This window comes from Astatotilapia calliptera, chromosome 8, assembly GCF_964374335.1.
Source record: "Astatotilapia calliptera chromosome 8, fAstCal68.1, whole genome shotgun sequence".
Classification (NCBI taxonomy): domain Eukaryota; kingdom Metazoa; phylum Chordata; class Actinopteri; order Cichliformes; family Cichlidae; genus Astatotilapia; species Astatotilapia calliptera.
In genome coordinates, this window is record NC_137429.1 from 17,918,285 (window position 1) to 17,941,414 (window position 23,130).

Below are 23,130 nucleotides of genomic sequence, written 5' to 3' on the forward strand. Positions count from 1 at the left end.
GACTAACTGCTGTACATGCACTAGTTTGATTCTTCTATCAACAAAAAAAGCAAAAAAGTTTAAAAAAAAATTGTCAAATTGAGCAGCTACTTTTGCCTCTGGCTGTACTGCAGCAATATCTGAAAAGATAAAAGGAATGCTGCTTTCAGTCTGCACATTATTTTATAGAGTGAAGCTCTTGTGTGGCGGCATTACTAAAGCTATATTCCATCTGTTTAAGTGTCAGCTGAGCACGGCCGATCAACCCATTCAGTCACTGATGAAATACAAATTGGCCAAAAAACAAAAGGAATCCAATGAAAATCCAATTAGCCGCGTCATAATGTGAACTCTGATGTTGGCCTGTACTGCAGCCGTACTCAAGGACAGAGGCGACTGGCACGACTTTCTTCTGCCGTCACTGGTTGGCTGGGCTGGCAGAAGCTGGGCTGTTTGTTGGTTTATTAGGACAAGTGTGAGCATGTGTGAGAGAGTGAGAGAGTGGGGGAGACGAAGCCAATGACAAAGAATTTGGGTTACATCCTGTTTCGAGTGAGAGGATTCTGCTCAGGGGAGGGTTATTTTTGATAAGCTGTGTGCGCTGGTGATGAAGCGAAAAGTTGTACTGGGGACAACTTCCTGACTGACTGTGCTTTGTTGTTATTTTGTGTGTGTGCGTGTGTGTGTGTGTGTGTGTGTGTGTGTGTGTGTACGTTTATGCTTACAGGAAGATGATGGATGACAACAGCATACACACACATAAACCCCAAAGGGCACCCAGAACAAGGGCAGGGAGATAAAGCATGTGTCCAGGACCACATTACTGTGAATAATCTCCCTGTCACATGTATCTGTACATCTGTCTGCTGTGCTCAACCTTTCATTTCATGCTTACCTTCTTTCCTTTGATTTTTTTTGCTTTGTTTTTTAAGTTTCTCTCTTTAATCCTCTTCAATTACTGTTTCACTGCCACGCCATCTCTAGCTCACAGCGGCAGTGTCCATTGAAAGCAGACTCTGACAGACGCACACAGAGAAGTGTTGGCTGTTGTCTGCTTTGCATTCCTCTGACCTTTCTCAGAAACTGAACAGAGACTTAACGGAATGAAAAATTTCCTGTTGCTTTGAGGATCTGCTGCTATTCTATTTTGTCTCCAATCAAACCATGAATCAACAACGCGTTTTTTGTTTTGGTTTTTTATAAGGTTATCTTAAACGATCAGTGTCCTGTGTGTTCTTATGTTCAGGTGTATCAGCTTACCAGCAGTTTCCAAGAAGTCCTTGGAGGATGTCCGAGGGCCTTGGTGTGCGGAACACGGACCACTTGACTCCTCGGTCTTTGAAATTGCTGCAGTTGATCTCGTGGGGACGCAGCCACTTTTTGATTCGCTGCTGGACGCTGTCGCCCTCTGGGAAGCCGACAGATCGAGGTCCGGGGGGAAAACTGTCATCCACAAAGTTCACTGAATTCTGAGAAAGAGGAGGAAAAGACAGAGCGAAAGAAGGCAGAGAGACAAAGGAGTGAAACTACTGAACATGAAAACTACTGAACATGAAAACACCTCATCTTTAAACTCCAAAATCCATTTTAAAATATGATCACTCTTAAAAGGATCTTGTGTGAGGACCTGAAGCATTTCAAACTGCTAATGCAAGTTTTTAAAGAACCAACTATCCTGCAATTTCACATGATTTGCAGGACAGTACAGACCATCACACAAGCCCTGGATTATGCTTTGAGTGAGGGTGAATTACTGCCTTCCACATTTACTTGTTATTCTTTCCACTTTCCACGTGAGATTATTATGTGCACAGTAAAAGCCCAACTGTGGCATCTTGTACTCTCCTAACCAGGATGTGGCACAAAAATGCAAATCACTTTCAAACATTTGGAGCTTCTTGCTTTCTGGCACATTCCCCTGCAGAGTACACCGCATTTTAAATTACATGATGGGTTCTAACACTGCCCCGCTACTGTACACAGGAGTAGAACTACACGGATACTTTAACAGATCCAGACACTGAACCTGACACACTATCTGCCCATCTAAAACTCTCCTGTACAAACCTGAGATGGCAAACAGCCACACACGCCAAACCCCTATCCAGTTTCCCATCTGCCGTGTCAGAAGTGGACTCGGCCAGTTGCATAGCAAGGCAGGCGGAGGGGTGATGTAAAGCGGGCACCCCACTGGCAGTTAGAGTGAAGCGAATCAATTGGTAACCATCCCCCACAATCCAATTCTGTAGCCTGGATGCAGCATTTGCTACTAGACAGAGTCATTTGAAGGCTTCCTTACCACCCTGGCCATTCAAGGTCGTCACGTAGCTTATCGATTCTGTAGTTCACAGGTTTATTTGTGACCCATGTGCAGGCTGTTATCGCAAGGCTTTTTTCGGTTGATATCAATTTAACACAGAGGTGAAGATCAAAGCTTTGTCCCTGCATACACACAGATCCTGAAATTCCAACTAATGCAATTCAAAGAATACAGTCTGTATGTTAACAGACATGAGAAAGACAACTATGATCAGCGACCAAGGGTTAAAGAGTCTGACTTGTTACATACAAACTGCTCTAACCCCAGTTGAGCTGATTTTCCTCTGAGCTTGATGTAAAACAGGAAACATTTTCTCTTTTACTTCATGTGAAATGTATGGAAACCCTCACATTTACAGTTCTATAGTCTCTATTTTAAGAATGAAAACAATATTATATGAATTATTTTAATGTTGGTCCGAAGAGCTTGAAAAAAGTAGCTCGTATCCTCTTGGAATAGAGGTGAAATGTCTTTTAAAACTTTAATCTATTTGTCTTCTTCTTCCCCCCCCCCCCAATCTCTTAAGACTACAATAAACTGGATGACAGGGAACCTACACAGACACACTTTAATTCTGCTACTGATGTGCGCATTTGCGCTACCAAAACCTACCAGATTATGTATCCATTATGTTATCCATTCTTTCTGAACGCAGTGCGTGTGGTTTATCCGGTTGCACTCACATCCTGTATTGTGAGTACCTTTAAGGGTTTTGCCCTAACCCATTTGAAAGACATTATCATCAGCAGAATGATCTGCTGCAGTCTGCCTCAAAGGTTAAAGCCACTTGCCTATTCATATCTGGAGTGTACATGATGCTCTGTGATGTTAATTAGGCGCTTCTGAAACGGCACAGTGATATGACACTCTGGACTGCAGTCTGGACTCAATTTATCATCTGTATGATCCTCTAACAAAAAAATTAAAATCAATGTTTGATCCTTACATTCTTGGTTCAAAACAACCATTTTTCTCTTCTGTGTGGAGCTCTACCTGTGCCTCTATAGGATCCTTCCACAGTCTAAAGACATGCTTGTTAAGTTAATTGGCTGTGGGCATGTATGTAAAGTCTGAATGGTTGTCTGATTCTATGCGTTAACCTGGCAACTTCTCCAGCACCCTATGACAGCTGGGACAGACTGGGATCCCTACAGTGAGAGGAGCAGCAGACCCATTGTGCTGTTCTTGTAAACATTTGGTTTCATTTAAAGACTCCTTAGACGTGTTACGCAAGACTTTCCACTGTTATTATCGTTAAAAAAAATAAAAAATAAAAAATATATATTTGGAAAGAATGGAGGCTCAACACCTTAGAAAGCCAATTTAGATCGTATTTCCCTTTTTAACTTGCGTCACATCTCTATTAAGATGCAGTGTGTATTTAATGTGAGATTAACCTTGAATTAGCATTAATTCCTCATATCGAATATTCTACAATCCAAGCATCAAAGTTTAAACAATCTGACTTCAGCAGAGTGTAAAATTAGGAATTATAACCACGTATAAAGCAATTTCCTAAATCAGGATTCTGGTGTTGTGGACTCTACAGGATAATTCTCGCTGGCTGTCTTGCCACCTCCGTTTCCATCGCCGTGCACATGTAAGCATGCAAACACTGCAATCAGCCAACTCAGTGCTGAGCTAGGAAAACCAGCTGCTTTCCCATCATTTCCAGACTCAGAACTGGCAGCCATAAAAGGCTGTGTCAGTCTCATTCTGATACCCAAGCTACAAAATTAGCATCTTGAAAGCATATTTTATGAAAAAGAAGAAAAAAAAAAAAGCCTTCCATGCACAATACTGTAACAAGCAGCGCAAGCCTGGCAAGAAGGTCCTTGATAATATGGCACAAAATTAAGCAACTAAGTAGTATGAAGAGTAGTAAAGAGAAGAACAATCCGCTGCAATGTGGCCTGGTTTTATTGCATAGCACGGAAAGGGAACAGCAAAAAGCAGTTCAATCCATGCTGTGTGTCACAGTTCACAAGTTAAGTTGATGGCTGTTAGCAGCATTTATTTGTTTGGCACAGTGAGTAAGCAGACTGCTCTCAGGCATTAGCACCATGCACACGCACACGTGCCTCTCACCCTCACAACCAATCAGGAAGAGTCAAAAAAGCAAAAGAGGCAAGAGAAAGCAACCACACTCAGGTGAGCGGAGAATATTTTTTATAAAAAACAAAAACAAACTCCAGTTCCAGTTTGGTCCAGTTACAAAACAGCAGAGAAAAAACAGGTGCTCTGAAGCGGTCCCTCCATTCTTGCTGTCAAACTGTACTGCACATCCTGTTACAGCCTAAACAAAAAGCTTTAATCATTATTAAATTTTCACCACTGGCATTTTGGTGCTTGGCAAGTGCTCGTGCCTTGGCAGAGATGGATGAGAGAGACTAGCACCTCTTGTTTACCAATTTACCCCACCTTAATCTCTTTGGCCCGTGAACCCGAGATGCAGCAGTTGATGCCGTCAGTGATTACGTTCACTATAGGGAAGTATATCATTTGTGCTCCCCTCCACTCCAACTCCGTTGCTAAAAATAGGCCAGCCCTACGTTCACCTTAGCAAATACACATGCGCACACACACATCCAGGCTCACACTGACTACTACAGTGGAGAATAGAGTGCAGTCGTGTGGAGAGGGTGGAATGGGGGTGGAGGGGTGTAGTGGGTGGCAAGGGGAAAGTGTATTTTGAGGTATTAGCAGAACAGGATGAGCATGTGGGGATAGATGTGATGGAAGGAGATGGGATAAAAGGAAGATGAAGTACTTTGAAGAGCTCGAGAAAGGGCAGACGTAAAATATTTGAGGAGAAAAAGACAGACGATAAAAGAAAGCGTAGCTTAAATGATGAAATTAGAAGAGGAGAAGGTGGGGATGAGGGATCTCCGATATCCTTCCTTCCTACCGAGCCAACTTCCCTCCCACGCTTGCAGCAGTGAGCCCTGTGACTTTCAAAGAAGGCATTAATAATGCATTCGAAGGCTCACTTTATGCTATTGTAAACATGGCAGGATAGGTGTCATGCTGGTGTAGTAAATGGGCACACATCTGACACCCAAATAAATTCACAGAATAAAAGCCGGCTGGAAACTTAGCTGAATCTAAACGGTCTAACATTCTGCAATGCCCTCATTTTCCTGAGGTGTAATTAGACCAATCAGGTCGGTCTCCCGAGCAGGTGCTGGCGGTCTTAAATGGTTTCAAATGAACCTTTCTGATAGGCCTGAGTAGCTTATCCATGATAACATAATACAGGCTTATCAAAGGTTGGGCACTGCAGAGATAAAGTGAGCCTGAACCAGTTTGATATAAAGAACCGATGTCAGGGTTGCTTACATCATGGCACAGATAAGTGGTATGAGGCCCTGGGCTACGGTGAAGACTCAGGCTCGGGATGAGAAAAACTAAACAACATCAATCATCTGGTGTCATACCAAAAAGTGATTTCTAGCATTTGCCAAAAAATGACTGCCTGTAATTAAACTGTTGTAAATTGACTTGTTGATCTTTAATCTGTCAATCATATTTCAAAAATGAATGACATCAAGTCATTTTAATCCAGAAAGAATATTCCTGTCACAAACTAGAGGTTTTTCGGCACAACATTTACAACGGAGAAGCTAGCTGAACTCTCCTGTTAAGCTAGTTATGTTGAGGGTTGAGATATTCTCTTTAAAAACATAATTACTATAAGTATGTTCTTTTTCAATTCAGTAAAAACATCATAATTAACTTTTTGCAGTGTGATATTTGTTTTGAGTGTGCTATAGAAGGACTTCTTGCTGTCTGTCCCGACCTTGGTAAAATTAAAGTACTTAGTTTTGTTTTAAAAGGAAGTTACATTCATAATGATATTTCTTATCTCTTACTGAGAGGTCTGCTCCGACACAGTGAAAGGAAATATATTTCATTAAGCAGTGTAAAATCTCTCCAAAATACAAACTAAGCTACAGCTGGACAGAAAAAAAAAAGATGGACATCACCCATTGGTTCAAGTTCCAGCAATGAAGAGTTATCATTTTGTACAATGGCATTTTTGGATTTTGGGAACTAGAATGCTGTTAGTGTGATTAAAATAATATTTGCCTAATAATTGCATAGAAAAATACTCTTAAAGAGACCAACACCACAAACATGGTTTGCAAGTCCAGTTCAGGGGCTCGTATTAGCTGAGGAGATGCCTAGCTTAAAGCTGAAACAGCATCCACCTGTCAGTCAAAGGAGACGCATCAGTTACAGTGAGTCCTAATAAACTGGTGAAACAATTGGGGGGGTGGGGGAGCACAGCAATACAACTGTTGTGACCAAAACATGTTTTGATACCAAAAAGATTGACTTCTGCTGTTGGGCAATTTAATAAGAGAATTTACTAGAATGGACTCATTTTGGAGCAATCCTCAAGTGGCCATTACAGAAACTGTTTTTGGCACTTCCACCTTGGCTTCATTTTCAGCCTTGGAGATTGCTGCTTGAACATAACAATCAGAACAATCAAAAGACACAATCAAACCAAAATAATGCAATCCTCCTGACACAAGAGTCACAGTCGTCAAACAGAATTTCAAAATTCTGTGAAGTGACTTCACTGCAGCTGAGGGCCAGAGGTAATCTGGTTATAAACATTAGACTCTCCATATCCGTAGTTCATTTAGGTGGTAAAGATTCACTGTGTGGTCGTTAAAAACCCAGCTAAGGAAGCAAGCAGAAACATGGCAATAACAAAACCTATTGACATTTCTCTGAAATTAGAGATATTAAAGTAGTGGGAACAATGACAGCACAAAAAGAGGAAATACAATGAGAGAACTGTGCTCTGAAAGGCAATGTGTTCCCTCTGATGCATTACACATTGAAATTAAGCAGCCTTTGATGTCTCAAAGTCAGGACATTCACATGCATGCAAAGTAAGAAAAAAAAAAAAAAGTTGACTCATGACATGACTAACTCAAAGGAACTAGAACGAATAGTGTACAACCACACTCCAGAAGCAGCCTCAAATTCTCAATAATTACTAACAGCAACATTTTTCTCTTACCTCCCGGCAGAAGCTGACTATGTTCTCCCAAAGCTCCTTTGCCTCGCCCTCATCATTCCGTCGTCGCGCCTCTACATGCATGCTCTCCCTTCTCTTCAGAGGTTTAACCACCTTGCGAAGGGTGAGGTACTGCTGGGGTGTGTGGCATGCTGCGCAGTTCTTGGCTTTGATATCATTGAGCAGCGTGCATGCTGGACAGCTCCACTGTCCTACCTTCTCCTGGAGGCTAGATGAGGTGGAGGACGAAGAAGAACCAGAGGAGGCAACGGCAGAAGAGGATGAAGGAAAGCCCCGGGCCTGTTTACGTATTTTATGACCTGAGGATGATGAAGAAGAGGAAGGTGTGCAGGAGCAAGATGCAGTACCAGGCCCCACTGGGAGGCCACAATGTGTACAGCAGCGGGGTAGAGGCACCTGCTGCTCCTGGAAGCCATGCAGCTTTGAAGAACCACAAGCTGAGCACTTGGGAGCACCTGTAGGGTTGCGCAGGGTGCACTTAGAGCAGGCCCATGTGCTAAAGTCCGGGCTCGAGGGGCTTGCTGGGGTAAAACGTACGGTTTCACAGCCTACTAGGTCGATGAGGTCAGCACCACCCCTTGACGATCTGCAGGTCTCGCACTTCGCTGAGCTGCCTTGGTTGGCCACGGAGCAGCTAGGGCACTTCCAGGTAGAGGCTGATGTGGAAGCAACAGGTAGGTGGGGCGTCAGTGGGTGGTGCTGAGACTCTTCTTCCTCCAAGATACTGAGGCGCTTGCTGGGGTAAGAAGGTTCCTGGGGCTGGGCGTGCTTGGGCTTAGCTGGCCTCTGTGGGCCAGGTTGGGGTGGCACACTGGCAGCTGAAGGGGAAGTGGGGCTGGGAGTGTTGGTTCCTGGGTTCGGTGGGCGTCCCGGAGGCGGTACCTCTCGCCTGCTGCGAGGCACAGGATTGTTCTGGAGGGAGGAGAATGAAGTAAAGGTGGAGGCGAGGGCCTGTGAAGACACATGGGGAGCTTCTTGAGGATCACAGGGCGGGGCTGGGGGGGAGTCATCTGTTAGGTCAATCAGTAGCGGGGCCGAAGCGGCTGTGTGAACAGGAAAGCCCAATACTGGCGTGCGCACCTCAGGCACTACCAGCGCTTCTGGGGGGATTTTAGGCAGAGACAGTTTTCTAGGCCCACCACAGGCTGAGCATGAAAGCGCCACAGGGGTGTTGTGAAGTGTGCACCGAGGACAAGCCCAGCCCGCCTGCTGACCCTCCTGACCACCCACCTCTCCATTGCTCTCAGACCGCCGAAACACTTCCTCCTTAGCTGGATGCTGTCCATGGGGCTCAAGTAGCACTGTGGGGGTGATCGTGGGTGTTGGGGGCTCAGTGGGAGCAGAAGGGAGACCATTGGCAGTGGCAGCTATGGTGGTCGTAGGAGGTGTGTGAGTGGCGGGTGATGGACCAAAGCCACAGACCGAGCAGGCTCCAGATCCCTGCGGGTTATTGAGGGTACAGCGGGGACAGGTCCAGCGGTGTTCCTCAGTGCTGCTGAGGCGCAGGATCTGGTTGAGGTCGGGTTTCTGGCGTGGCGCCTCACAGATAGAACAGCGAGGTGCTGCACCGGCATTTAAGAAAGTACAGCGCCCACATGACCACTCACTGCCTTGCACCGCTGCTGCCATGGAGCCTGGAGAGTGAGAGTGGCTGGGAAAAAAAAGGAGAAAAAACAATGAGTCAGAACAGAATGAACCAAACAAATCAGTCAGTAATACATTTTGCCATATAAGTGCTTGGCAAAAATAGATGCATATTAACTATATTGCTGCATAAACGCGCAAGCTATTTCAGTCAAGCGAAGCTTAAAGTGTCAGCAGAGCAAGGGAGAAGAGAAGGAAACGTGACAAGATTTTTCTTATGGAAAAAGCCAGAGAATTCAGGGTGATCACGTAAAGGAAGAAAAGAGCAAACAGCAAAAACAACCCAGAAAACGCAAGACGAGGAGAGGCAGAAAGAGTAGAATAGAAAAATACAGCGCAAGAGGGAAAGATTAGTCAGTGCAGGGGGGGAAAGGGGAAAAAAATCAAATCTCCCTCCTGGGGGCACTGAGGGCAGTAAATCCATACACAATGGCCACCTGATTAGAGCCAGGGAGACAGCGCACAGTGAGGAGGAGCGAGAAGAGAGGAGAGGAGGCTGCTATCGCCTCAGAATACTAGGACAGTGTTGCTTGAGTTTCCCTAACTGACACTCACTAAAACACAGGCGAGAGAGAGGAGGGGGGGAAAAAAGAAAAAAAACAAAAACAAAACAAAACAGAGAACACACACACACACACACACACACAATCTTTTCCACTTCATATTAGCGGCTCTCTCCCCTCTCAGTGAATGTTAATGCAGGGTAGATGGGAGCAACTTAAGGTCACGTCAATCTCTTGCCCAAATGAATCTCAAATGGATGAGTCTATTAATTCTCACAGCGCTTATGACTCAGGCATATTTTAAATGGCAAGTCATTCATGCCACTGGAGTTACAGCAAATTTAAAGCTCGCTACTATCCACATATCTTAAGAGGACTCAAACAGAGAAAACAGCACAGAAAGAAATCCATCTATTCGGGCCCCTCGGTTTCTTTCCACCTCTCGCAAACTAAAACCTAAAAAGGAGTCTGTTACTGTGGATTGACGTGTGTACAATCCTTTCTGAGTGCCTGCAATTCAGTCAATCTGACTTATTGATAGAGGGTATATTAGGGGCTTGGAGGGAAGGCAGCACAGTCGGATACTTCCAACTGTGCAGCAGAGAGGGTTGGGGTGGGGGCGGATTGAAGAGGGACAGCCCCAAGGGACGGACACTGTTTCTATCTGGACAAACCCATAAATGTCAGTGTCACTCAGGCTGCTCATGTGTGAACACCAACAGAGAAGGTAATGTGGGGATTTTAGGATAGCTGAGGGGAAGGTGCCAAGAGCTAGGATACTTCAGTGTTTTTCACATTGACCCCAGCAGAGAACATGTTGCCCTCAAAGTCACTGAAGCTTGTTGATCTTCTGTGTGATATTTTGGTTGGAGAACTACATGTGCTGTGTTAAAAGATTTCGTTTAGGGCACGAGCCTGAAACCTTTACAATCAGAGCAGACATTTTTGTACTTCAGCTCTGCATTCCCATTGCAATAATGCATTTGTTGCTTTTTTTCATTTATAGACCAATGGTATTGGTCTTAAAAATATCGGTCAGGTTCTAATTGGGCAAATGAATCATAATTAAAAGTAATCTAAAACACCTGACAATTTATTAGCTTTAAAAATAGCCCAAATAAAAAAGGGAGAACTCCAGGTGCATATCAAGCAAACCAGGAAGACAGCTGCTCTACAGTCACAGGATTGCAAGCTCTAGGTTGGGGTAGGGGTTTGGCACTTAATTGTGACGCCAAACAAACACCACACCCACACCCACAGTGTGTAGCAGGTAGCAGTAAGTGTACTGGAAACAATGGTAACACAGGACAACCTTTAGCCAAAACATGAGAACCAATGACCTTAAACTCAGTAGTGCAATTGCTAAAGTCCCCACCAATGCACCCACAAAGTGGACTGGATAAATGACTGTCAAGGCAGGTGAAAAACAGACAAACAGCTGGGCATACAGAAGTTATAGTGAGATCTGAGACTCGATGTAAAACAAACTTTTTCTATAAAAGCATATTCTGATAATTCCTTGTTGCTGACACGGCAGTTTGGAGTGCCTGGGTCCTGCTCCTCTCCCCTGAAGTGCCATGTGTCACGGCCAGCCAACTGCCTTTAGTTCAACTTCATTAAACCTTTCAAATCAAGCGAATCCCCAGATCCCAGGGGGACCTCTTACAGACGACCTCTTGCTCCCAGCGCAATGTCTGTTCCTCTTGTCATCCCTTCTCCCAGAGGGAAAGAGGGAAATGACAAGCAGGAAGAAATGTGAACGTGTTACTTTAGTTGTCTCTTGAGTGTGTGGGTCCTCGCTGCTTGGTTGTATGCTTGCATGAATGCAGGCATCTAGCTATATTTATCCATAGATGCAGCACTGCTGCTAGTTTTATTGTCCACCTACATTGGTGTGTTTTCTCAGGATAGCAAAACTATAGAAGCAGAAGCAAATAGTAGCCTTTAGCACCCCTGAAGTCCACACTGTAAGGAGTAAATTCAGCCTTCTAATGATAAACAAAACATAGAACACACTTTTTCTTTAAAAGCACACAAACGCTTTTATCACTGCATTTATCTGCAATGTCTTCATGGCTGCTCTGCAATATTAAGTGCCCTTCTAGCCACTAACAAAAAAGGGGTGCCAATGAAGTAATGTTCATTGAGTAATAATATTAAGGACATAACTGACATTGTTCATCTAACCACAAAAAAAAGAAAAAAAGAAAATAAAGGTCTGTGGTGTGTCCTGAGACTACAGCCCTGTCTCCGCACCTTCAGCAGCTATGCTAAAAGTAGTTGAATTAAGTGGCAGCACTGTGCCAGCTGGGATGGCACATGTTTACATCATGTTTGGCTCTCTAAAGGTCTGCGTATCTGAGTGCCGCAAACATCAATGACGACAACAAGTGTCAACACCTCATGTTTGATGACAGATTCTACCCTGTGGACATTTATAACTGTCAGGCCTCTTTCATCTACAGCAAGAGAGCAAAGTTGCAGTGTCAGCCACGTGGAGAATTTGTCAAAGCAATTGATGTGGTTCTCACTGGAGCACAGGGATCACAGATTCATTATATTTCCATCTTTAGCTGACACCATGAAAGCTTTTTATTAAAGTGATCAGCCTCAAGGATTTTTTAAAATTATCTTATTGATACTAGTTATAAGCAGCGGTATTTACCTCTCACCCAGTACGGTGTGATGAACAACTATAACCTCTCAATTGGGGTTCTCAATGCATTTTGACTGTACTATGTGCACACCCAGTACAGTACTTTTCAAAAGTTTTGAGCTACCCTTCACTTATTGCATATTCAAACACACATGGAAATACTATATATAAATCAAAATCAGAGTTTGTACAATTCTAAGAAGCACCTTTATTCTTCAACCAAGTCTGAACTTTCTTAGTCAAGCTTTTGTTTTTTTTAGTAGTCTTCAGGAATAGTTCTCCAGACTTCTTGAAGGACAATCAAAGCTCTTCTTTGGATGTTTCTGCCTTTTGTTCTGTTCTCTGTCCAGATGATCCCTCACTGCTTCAATAATGCTGAAGTCTGGGCTCTGGGGAGGCCGATCCATGACTCATGTGTTTTTCCATCCAGGTATGATGTTATTGTACTGGTAGTTTGTTTGGGATCATGGTCAAGCTGTTGTCAATTGAGATACTTTCCCGATGGAAATTGAATTGTTGTTCAAAATCTGATAGTCCTTCAGTGTGTTCATAATTGAATCAGTTTTGACGGGATCCCCAACACCACTGGGTAAAATGCAGCCCCAAACCATGACAGAGCCTCCGCCATGTTGTACAAATAAGTGGAGACACTCACCAGTTGTACAAACTGACAATAATTTAAGCCAAATTTTCAAATCTTTATTTTTTAAAGGCCGGCTACCTTTTCTTTTGCCCACCACTTGTGCAGTTTCCCCAAATCATTTAAGGACACATTTTGTGGCACACAATTTCAGCTCTTTCAATAAACACCTTGTTGGTGCAAAAATACTATTACATGCCTATCAATTTGTGTTCTCTTTGGCTTTTTTGTACAGGTGACAAGAGACATTAAGAGTTTCAATATTAACAGGAACCTATAAAAAGTACTCCTGTAGCATTTGAGGACTTTCGATCAGAGGTCATGTTCAGAGCTGTTCAAACATAAATGAAACCAGGATTCCTGTAACTTTGCAATGTAAGAGGAAGAATGATTCACAGGCCTGGAGAACTACGGCTTAACCCATTTTTTAAAAACATTTAAATAAAGTCTGGCTGCTTGGAAACAAACTATATAAAGAATTGAGGGGTGGGTCAAGACTTGCACAGGACTATATGTACAATACATGCGTGCAGCAGAGGATGAAGTACTATAGCCTGTGATCCCTGGACCATACTTAAAAGGATGTTTTTAATGTACATGTTCCAGTCACTAACAAAAGTGTGCAGCACGCACACACATACACACAGACACATGCACACACCTTTTGTCCTTGGCCCTGTGCTCACTGGAGCTGGTCTAAAAGTGCCCACTTCAGCTCCTCTGTGTCGCAGACCTGGGCAGTCAGCCAGTAGCTTACACTGAAGAGGAAGAGAATAGAAGAGCACCCTCACCTCTAGAAAGCCTATCTTTCTGCAATGAGGCCCTCAATGAAGCCTGCTGCCCATAAAGTGGTTTCTCTGAAACTGGAATTTCACTTAAGTAAAAACATCTATAACCCTGCGGTGATTTCTCAACACTTCACTGGGTGTCAGACAATCAAAGTTTCAGCAGACTGTTATAAAGAGTACAAGTCTAAAATGTCTTAGTGGAAAATGAGCAAGTCTGTAATATTGCATAAAAAGAGTAAATTAACTTCCACAACTCAGGTGTCTACAAGGAAGTCTTCAGGGTTTAGATAAGAGTACCTACAAACAGCAAACATAGTCAAGATGATCAGTATCTACAGCACCCTGGATACAAGAGATGTCAGAAAGGCTTTAAGAAATGCTACAAAATCACTGATAACTGTGTCTAAGGCCACCTATGGCTCTGGCTACTTGGATTCATTATACATACTGAACTCTAATGCGAGATCAAACGAGGGGAATCTTGCCAGTCTCTCCCTGCCTCGCTGTGAGACATTTGGCCTTTGTGCGACAGTCATTAGCACTGCCTTTCCAAGGTTGGCCCCGAGCCCAGGGACTGAGGGGAAGGTGTGGAATCGCCACTGGCCATTAGAGGCGCAGTGCTCCTGATTTACTCATTCAACACAAACATAAGCATGGCCACAAAAAAAAAAAAGAAAAAAAAAGGATGTTATCAGCACAGAAACTGTGGCTGCTGTTGGTAGCCTAGCTCCTTAATGACTGACCACTTTAACGTTTTAATTTTTGCATTTGTAGTACTCACCGTATTTGTCTTATAGTACAGTGTCAGTTCTTCTGTACAGTGCAGGCATTGTGATTTTTATTCTTATCTAAAAACGTGCCAAAAATGTCAGCTTCCCACAATTCAAGCATTTAACCTGCTGTCTAATAAATGAAGTCTGACACAGGACCGAGCAGAAATATAAAGCGAGTCAGTCAGCACTTCAGAGATATTAAATGACAGATGGCCTGTCAGTTACCGTAGCGCAAGTGTCATTCAGGCTCTATGACAGTTTGTCTAGCTGAGCTTGAAATTTTTTTGCAAAACACACGTTTCCTCAAAGCCTTGACAACAAACATTAACTAACTACGCCGCAACTATACAGAATCCCATGACCTCAACATAATGTTTACTCAAAATTCTTGCTGCCTGCCTGAGTGCCAGCTGATACGTTTCTTATCATGTGCGTGCACTTGGGACATATATCTGAAAGGAACATACCGAGTCAGCTCTCTGGTATGAAAACATACTTGGCAGACAAAACGCAGACTCCAGCTGTAGGTTGGTGTCGGTACATTTGTGTGCAGCTTGTAGTGAAACACTGATCCAGTGAATATCAAATAGAATTGGCTGCCTGCGAGCCAATTTGATTTTGTTAAAGTGAAGGAATTTTTCTATCAAATCTATCTAAGCTGAGCTCAGTTTCTGAATGAGGTGAAGCAAACTTGCTCCGCTGTGGGGTGCTCCTATTTAATAATGTATCCAAATGCATACACTGCTGGTTCGAGCCTGCCAGTACACCTTACACGCCTGTCTGATGGGAAGAATTGTAAATGTAGCTGCTGCTCTTACACAGCATGCAAGACAACAGAGAAACAGTGTGAGAAAAATCTTGCAAATTTAGTGTCTCACATTTAAATTCAGGTAGCACGACGCAGCTGCCTAATTTAACATTTTCATACAATCGCTTTAATTTTCGGCACTTAATTACTCATTCACTTAAATCAGAGCATTTAACATCGTTAGGACTCGTTTTTGAAATTTTGCTTGCAATCAGTGAATTTCTACTTGTGCTTTTTCTACTTGATGTGTCCAAGTAGGAATTGCTGGCCTCTAACTTTGATCAACTGTGCTCAACTTCAAACTCAGCAGATTCGTTATCACTTTTTCAGGTATGTAAACTCTGGACTCTGACTCTTAAGGATGTGATTTCCAGGATGTGTGTGACCATGGACTGAATGAGTTTAGATATTAACAGGTCATCATAACCGAAGCGCCTGTAGCATTTACGTTCATGGTTGTTGCTCAAACATAAATAAAACCTGTTCCTGTAACTGTGCAGTATATGAGGAAGAGCAATGCAACACAAGTGACTAATAACAGACTAGTGTGCACTACTACAAAAAAAAAAAAAAAAAAAAAATGAAAATAATCTTTTTTTTTTTTTTTGACTGGAAATTAGAACCAAAAGCAGCACAGTGTGAGAGTGTTTGCACAATTTGTTTACTCTGGAATATAGTATTCCTGGGAAGACTAACTTTGTAGTGACAGCTCTAGCTCTGTGCATGCAAAGTAGCACCGCATGACCCATATCAGTGAGGATATTAGCCATTTGCTGATCCACTGGTATTGGCATTTATAAACGGCCAATAAATGAAAATTAAGAAATAAAAGAAGAGACTGAAAAAACACCCTTCAAAAATATTACGAGTGTTGACGATGCATAGCTTATCCACCAGGGGGCACTCTGCAACATCACAGTTGGCAACATGCCAGCTGAGTAGGGTCTGAGGCTAGACAAGTAAATAAATAACTTGACATGACAAATTTGTTTCTGGGATTGAAATTCTGATATTTTAAAATATCAGAATCAGTTTTGAAAAGCTGATATTTCAGTCAGGATCCTCAAAGTACAGATTTTTCAAACTTGCAAAAAAGTGTTCTTTAACAGTGTGCTTTAGTAAAAAGGCATTTATAGTGTATTAAGGGCCACAAGAATTCTGCATTATTTTTAAGTTACCTGTTAGATCACTGCACTAAACATGTTAGTGTAACTGAGCTCTTTTCAGACTTTACTTCCTGTGGTGAAAGCTGGCCAAAGACGTAAGCCGAGAATCCCGACAAAAACAAAACATGAAAACATCCAAGCAATGATGGAATCAAGAACAACCAGACTTTCCAAATACTTCAAGTGTTTGTTATTGTAATTTACTGTGTGCCATTACTCACAAATATATTTAAAAACAACAAAAAAAACTTTCAGTTTCAGCTTTTGATGCCTGCGCTGCACACAAAACACACCCTTTTGCCCCAAGTAATCATCCACCAAACCTCCAAGGCTATGATGGGAAAACCCTGGCTCAGTGAGCCACACAGTAGTAGAAGGTGCGACCTGGCCAGTCAGCCAGTGAAACCTGCTCCTTCAGTGCTGTTGGAAGCTCTTCCTCCTACAGCGCAGGACAACATGGGTGTGTCCATCGACAGTTTCTAGTAAACGTAGTTGAGTTTTTAATTTCATACTTTGAGAATATGCTGCAACTGACTATTTGCATTGTTATTAAACCCCAATAATTCATGCTTAATCATCCAGGTAAGTAAATCCCAAAAGGTTGGTTCTGTTCATTTGGACCAAGTGTTTTCAGTGGGAGAAACAATTCATCCAAGTGACTTCTTCAGTCTCAGCTGACTGCAGGTTTTCCTAACCCTATAAACAATACATTTGCACAATGACTGAAACTAGCCCACTGAATGAACAATGGGGCAGTGAGGAGCTCACCGCTGAAAACACTATGTCCAGATGAACAGAATCAACCTTTTGGGACATTCTGGACTGTTTTTTGTATACTATGTCACAATACTTTAAACCCTGTAACACCAAATTGTGTCATTTCTGATGGAAGTCTCAAAAACTACATCATGTTTGATTTTTATTCCCTCCAAAAACCCAAATTAATTGCACTATAATTTTTTGGATAATAAATTGCCAAAAAATACTGGATGTAAAATATGATACAAACTAAAATCTATATAAAATTTTTTAATTTAATTTCTTTTTATAATTATTTTTAAATACTCAATTTATAAAAAAAGAAAGCAAAAACAACAAACTTGAATTTCCTGGTAATTTTTTCATGGTTCAGGCTTTACAGGGTTAAAGTCAATTTCTCTCATTTTACAGTGTAATTCAAAGTAAAAGCATCAATCAATAACTCAATATAAATGTCTCCATCGATAGTTCAATATCAGGGCTTCCTTGCACTAACATGAGGTCTGTTAAACCTAATAAATGATCAATAATGCAAATAATTAAGGCTACAGTGCAGTCCGGTGTGTTATACTTTTTTAAATTGCCAAAGCTTATTTTCCCACAGGATTAAACTCCTATGATAAGGTCCGTCGAATGTAAACAATCTCCACAGTTGTTTTACTTTCTTGGAAACCAGTTTTATTACAACGCAAGTTTATCAGGAATGACTTTAATAGGCCATGTAAGCCTGGATGTCTCAGGAGAGCGTGACTGTTTTGAACTGCAAGACAGGCTCCAGATGTAGCTCCCACACAAACACACTCAAAGTGAGGCTTCTCTGGTGGTAAATATTCAGATGGGTTTTTTTTGTTTTTTTTGAGTGAGCGCAGGGAGAGAAGTGGAAATATAGAAACTTAAAACTTATATAATGTTAGAAAAAAAGTCTTGGTTGCTGTGCACTTGAAGATGAACAGATAGATGCTTTTAAAGTAGAAGAGAAAATGGGGGTGATTTTCATAACTGTCAGCAGGGTTTCAGAGCCCTGGCATTCCTATTTGTACTTTTTATATTATTTTTTTTTACCTCTTACATGCAAACAGTACTGGCAGGCAGTAGGAGTGGCAACTCTTCTTCGACAGCACAGAGCTTTTTATTGGAGAGAAAAAAAGAGAGACCTATCAGACACCAATATGTCCTTGGATCAGACGAGCTGTAAAAATGGATAATGAAAGCTGAAACATTCTGCTGCTTCTGAACACACCCTGTGTGCTGTGACGGGGATTAGATCAGCACTTTTACACCATCTCTGCCACACTCGAGAAAACCGAGAATTTATTTTAACCCCCATCAGTAATGAATGCAGCCTGCCTGTAACAGTCTCACAGACAGGAACTTTTTGACTTTATTAAAGTACTTTTCTCACTTACAAGACTAGAGTACGTGTTCCTCCTTAAAAAAAAAAAAAAAGATACATTTCTGTTACGTGGAAGTTCTTTCTGTTTTCTGAAGAAACTGATGAGTCAGGGTCACCGATTAACAGGAACCTGTTTTTTTTCCTACATGACAGGTAATTCTGTGATGAATATGACTCACTCACATCAACCCTTATGGGTTTTTTTGCAGAGATAAGCCATTAAGTGATACTTGTTTGCAGTAATCTAGAGCACCAGCAGTTAAAAAGAAACTTGGTGACGTGATACAAAGGATTGGAGACAGCAAAGCCTTAATCACACGGGACAATAGAAATATAATTCAGAAAGTTTTAATTAAGTCTTTCCAAGACTTCTTGAGATAGAACATTAAGATGGGCAATTTTAAGATGTTGACAGTGGTACAAAGACTCATACCAGACGAGCTCTTTTGAGAAATTGCCCTTAGGCAGCCAGAAAGTACGGGAGAAACTATACACTGAGAGCAACTTTAAAAATTAAACACACATTCCCTTGTTATGAAACCTAAATATTATTGGAAGCTTTACACAATATAACCTTTGCTTCTAAACAGAGTAAATCAGTGTGTGAATTTCTGATCAGTTTCAACATTTGTATTCTCACTTTTTAGTTCACACTACTTATGATGAAGGACTCAAACCATATATGTATTATCACACTGATTTAAGAACTACCAATCACTTCTGCAAATACCAGTGAGAAAGGAAAAAATGGAGAAAAGGAATGAAACAATAACAGCGGCTTCTGACCTCTCGCTGTGCCCTCGGTGAATATTTCACGACCAGCGCTCGTTTTTTGATGGGTGAATCTGTCAGCGGTGGAGACAGCTTCAGACATTTGAATCTTTAAACAGAGGAAACTGTCTGACTGGGTTGCAACAGACATCAGTAATGGAGCAAAGCGAGCGCAAGCAGGAAGCTCCAGAATCAGAGAGGAAGAAGGGAAAGAGATGGCAGGGGCACAGAGCTAATCTGAAGTTCCTGGGGGCACCCAAATCTGAAGGGGCCGAGGACACTGCTGACGCAGCTGTGCCTTGAGCCCGGGGGCAACTTCTAAAACAGTTCCACCCCTGTTACTGCGACACAAATCTAACCCGGGAAGGCAGACCAGCAAAAACCACCTGCCACGGGAAAGCACTAGTTTCTACGTGAAACCATTAACATTAACGTGAATTATACCCTTTCTCCATAGGTGTAATTCAGCAGCAGCAGAGTTTTCGTTCTGTGCGAGACAGACAGGTTATTATGTGCCGTCTTATCTTGGGCCCAGTGGAATTAGGTTACTGAACATATGCTACACATTTCCATGGCAACAAGAGTGGGGAAATCTGGAATCATGTCATTTGCAGAGCCAACGGGCGTTTTTGTTTTTTTTCCTCCTCCTTCTTTTCCCCTGCTGCATCCCTGCACTGTTTTCCACAGAAAGCCACGCTGTGAGACAACGCTTCCATGCCAAGTCTATTCTGGTTGGGGACTGTCCTGACGCGGCCCTGTCTCCATCAGATGAGGCAACGGCAAGGGAGAGAACAGGCTGAAATAATTCAGACATAAACGCGGCCAGCGACCATGCTTGTTGAGCCCAAGTGGACCTGTTTTAATCCAATTAAAGAGAGCACAGCCAGTGGAACGCGGTCGCAATAAACGCCGTCATCCATCATGCTGGGACAGCAGAGACTGGGAGCAACTCTGCAGAGAGCAGACACCGACCTTAGGGCCCCCGTAATGCGACGTGTAACGTAGGATGCTAGGAGTATGCGGCTGAAATGCAATGAAGCAGTCACATTTGTGACTTCACACTATAAGCACTGTGATAAAACTTAACTGCGCTGCCGTAATTACAATAGCGTCATGACTGAGATTCCAAAGTTGCATAACACTGGCTTCCTTTATAACATTCATCTTATCTGAAGACAAGCAGTCACATTAACAGAGTGTGCATTTCTCTCCTGTATATTTGTGAGTTTGCTGGCTCGCTAAATCGCTTTGGAGAATGACCTGAAAAGTAACAACGTAAGAAATTCAAAAATAAATAAATAAACTGAAACACAGGCATGTAAACTTTCACACTTTTGGCGTGAGACACCTTTTCTCAGTCTTTTTCACACTGCCACATGAATCTCTCGCAACAAATAACAGGAAGTCTCAAAGCTGACGCTTTACCCAAAAATCTTTTTCTTTTTTCTTAAGTTCGGCACCACACTTGTACATAAACAGCACAGAGAGCACAAAAGACACAGTTTGTGCCCCATTAAGCTGCCGGAGGCACACACAAAACCCCTCTCCAAAAGTCATTAAACTCTTCTCATATATGTTCAGTTTTTCCTTCATTTACTTTACTCTGAAATCTCAGATCCATTACAGATGTGAAAATACTAGCTTACTTACTCAAGCATTTTTACTGCAGTAACGAGTAGGTTATAGACCAGAGTAAAGATGTAAATGTCCGGTTTGCCAAAAAAATAAGAGGAGCTGGAAAAATGTGTTAATTCCAGCTGTTTACAAAAGCCTATTTTCTTTTTTTCCTTTTTTTTTTTAATACCTCCAGCATCAGAAAGCCTTAGAATCCTTCCATGTGCGCTTAGAAGGAAGAGAGTTGTACACAGTTACACACTGGACAACAGTCATAACCTCATAGATTGGGATCTAAGGTCACGTACACATATGGTGGATGCTTCAGGCTGTGATGCCTGGGTAAGAATGTGTACACACATATTTACAACCCAATCGTGTGTCAGTCAATAGTTTCCTTCACTCTCATTGGTAGCTGCTTGATTGATTGATTGGTAATTTATTTCAACATGTGAACAATATACAAGTACATTTAGAAAAGAAAACAAGAGAGAGAAAAAATACTATACAAATTACAATGAGTAGCCTAAAGTTTGAGAAGAGTTTGTAGACAGCCCTTAAACAGAGTAATTTTGTGTATTTCACGTCAGACAGTTGAGCTTATTCTGCAGAGGTGCATGGATATCAACCTGCATGGAAAGAAGGCTGCGGGTGCTGGCACAGCTAATGTTAGACACACTCAGCAGACTGATCAGTGTACAATTTCATGCACTGGGCTGAACGCCACATTTCACATTCAAGCCGCATTTAAAAACAATCTGATTATCGAAGAATGTGATTAAGAGACTCTAAATCCAAATGCAGAGACAACACTTAACCACATTGCTAAAAGTGTGCTAAAATGTTTCTGTCTTCTGGCTTGTTTTCTTACTTTCATCCAAGTCACTTAGTCTGACATTTTTTTCCTCACATTTAATGATTAGTATATTAGTCCCAAAGACTATCAATAGATCTGTTTCCTATACCCTCTTCAATTATCAAATTAGCTACCAATTTACAGCTGCCATGTTAAGATGCATGTGTACCTAATGCAGTAAGTGTCACTTGACGCGCCATCAGATCTCAAACAGTTTATAACATCATGTGGCTACTGTGGCTAGTTCTGTCACCCTCACTGAATTTGAGCTGTGAGCCACATTAACGTCTGAACGACAGAACGCCACTGCTTTAAAGGATTAATGAAGCCAGCAATGCTATTAAATGTCCCATTTTGGGAGTGTGCACAAGTGCACTTATGTTGCACATCTCTGTGTGATAAGTGGGCTGTTATCATGAGTGAACCTTCACAGCTGAGGTGCTGAATCAAGGCACACAAAAACACTTCCCAAAGTCAATGGGGTTTACTGCTGGACGCAAACAAACTGAAATTACTCAAGGACAAGTCTGTTCATGCAGTCTCCAAGGTAGAGGGAAAAAAGAAAGAAAAAGGAGGGAAAGAAAATGGTTTATAGGGCAATATATTAGAGAATAAAGCGTAAGAGAATTGCTGAAGTTTAGCTGGACTCATGGTGTACTGTTGTTTCTATATTTCATGCTCTGTCACAGCTCAGCAAAGCTTGCCTAACGTTGTTAGGCTCACACAGTGGTGTGTACATGGACAAAAGACTGAGTGAACATGAGAGAGAGGGTGAGTGGGGTAGATGAGAGAGCACGTTCAAGTGGTACGGCAATGTCTTTCTAAAACATCTATTGTCTGTGTGTGCGTGTGTGTGTGTGTGTGTGTGTGTGTGTGTGTGTGTGTGTGTGTGTGTGTGTGTGTGTGTGTGTCCCTCCATGCCTTCCAGCAGCAGACAGAAACGGACTGCATGCACTCGACTGACTGAGAGTGTAGTCTGATTGGTGCTGAAGGCACAGTCTTGTTGCTACAGAGATGCACAAACAAAAGATTCTGCTGAATGAAAAGCAAATAAACTGTATGATGTCAAACTACACTGACAGTACGAGCCAGATTTAAGTTTTAATCATGAATTCAGCAATATTTACGGAGCCATGCTCGAGCCTGGGCATTGAAAAAACACGCCTGGTTCCTTATCTTGGCCTACAACACTCACAAAAGAGAGCCTACATCTCCAGACTTCTGCTTCATGGTTAAATAAAACAAAACAAACAAAAAAAAGAAACAAAAAAACCCCAAGAGAACCTTGAAACAATAAGACAAGGAAGCCTTGACAGACTTAACTGTTAAACGTGGCGCAACTGCAAGCAAAGCATCGACAGCAGTGGGCAGGAATCAAGAAAGATGAAAGCCCAACTGGAGACT

The 23,130-nt window shown here is 42.2% G+C and overlaps 1 protein-coding gene across 2 annotated transcripts in view; it reads right to left on the reverse strand.

Annotated features, from left to right (window-relative positions):
- Positions 1 to 23,130, reverse strand: part of capn15 (calpain 15) — a 44,831-nt gene that overhangs the window by 15,998 nt on the left and 5,703 nt on the right. For both annotated transcript variants that reach the window (XM_026178720.2, XM_026178719.2), the window contains exons 2-3: positions 7,338 to 9,006; positions 1,240 to 1,448 (exon numbers count right to left, since the gene is read on the reverse strand). In XM_026178720.2, the coding sequence (XP_026034505.1) occupies positions 1,240 to 1,448; positions 7,338 to 8,984 (1,856 nt within the window). In that variant the 5' untranslated portion in view covers positions 8,985 to 9,006. The remainder of the gene's footprint in view (positions 1 to 1,239; positions 1,449 to 7,337; positions 9,007 to 23,130) is intronic.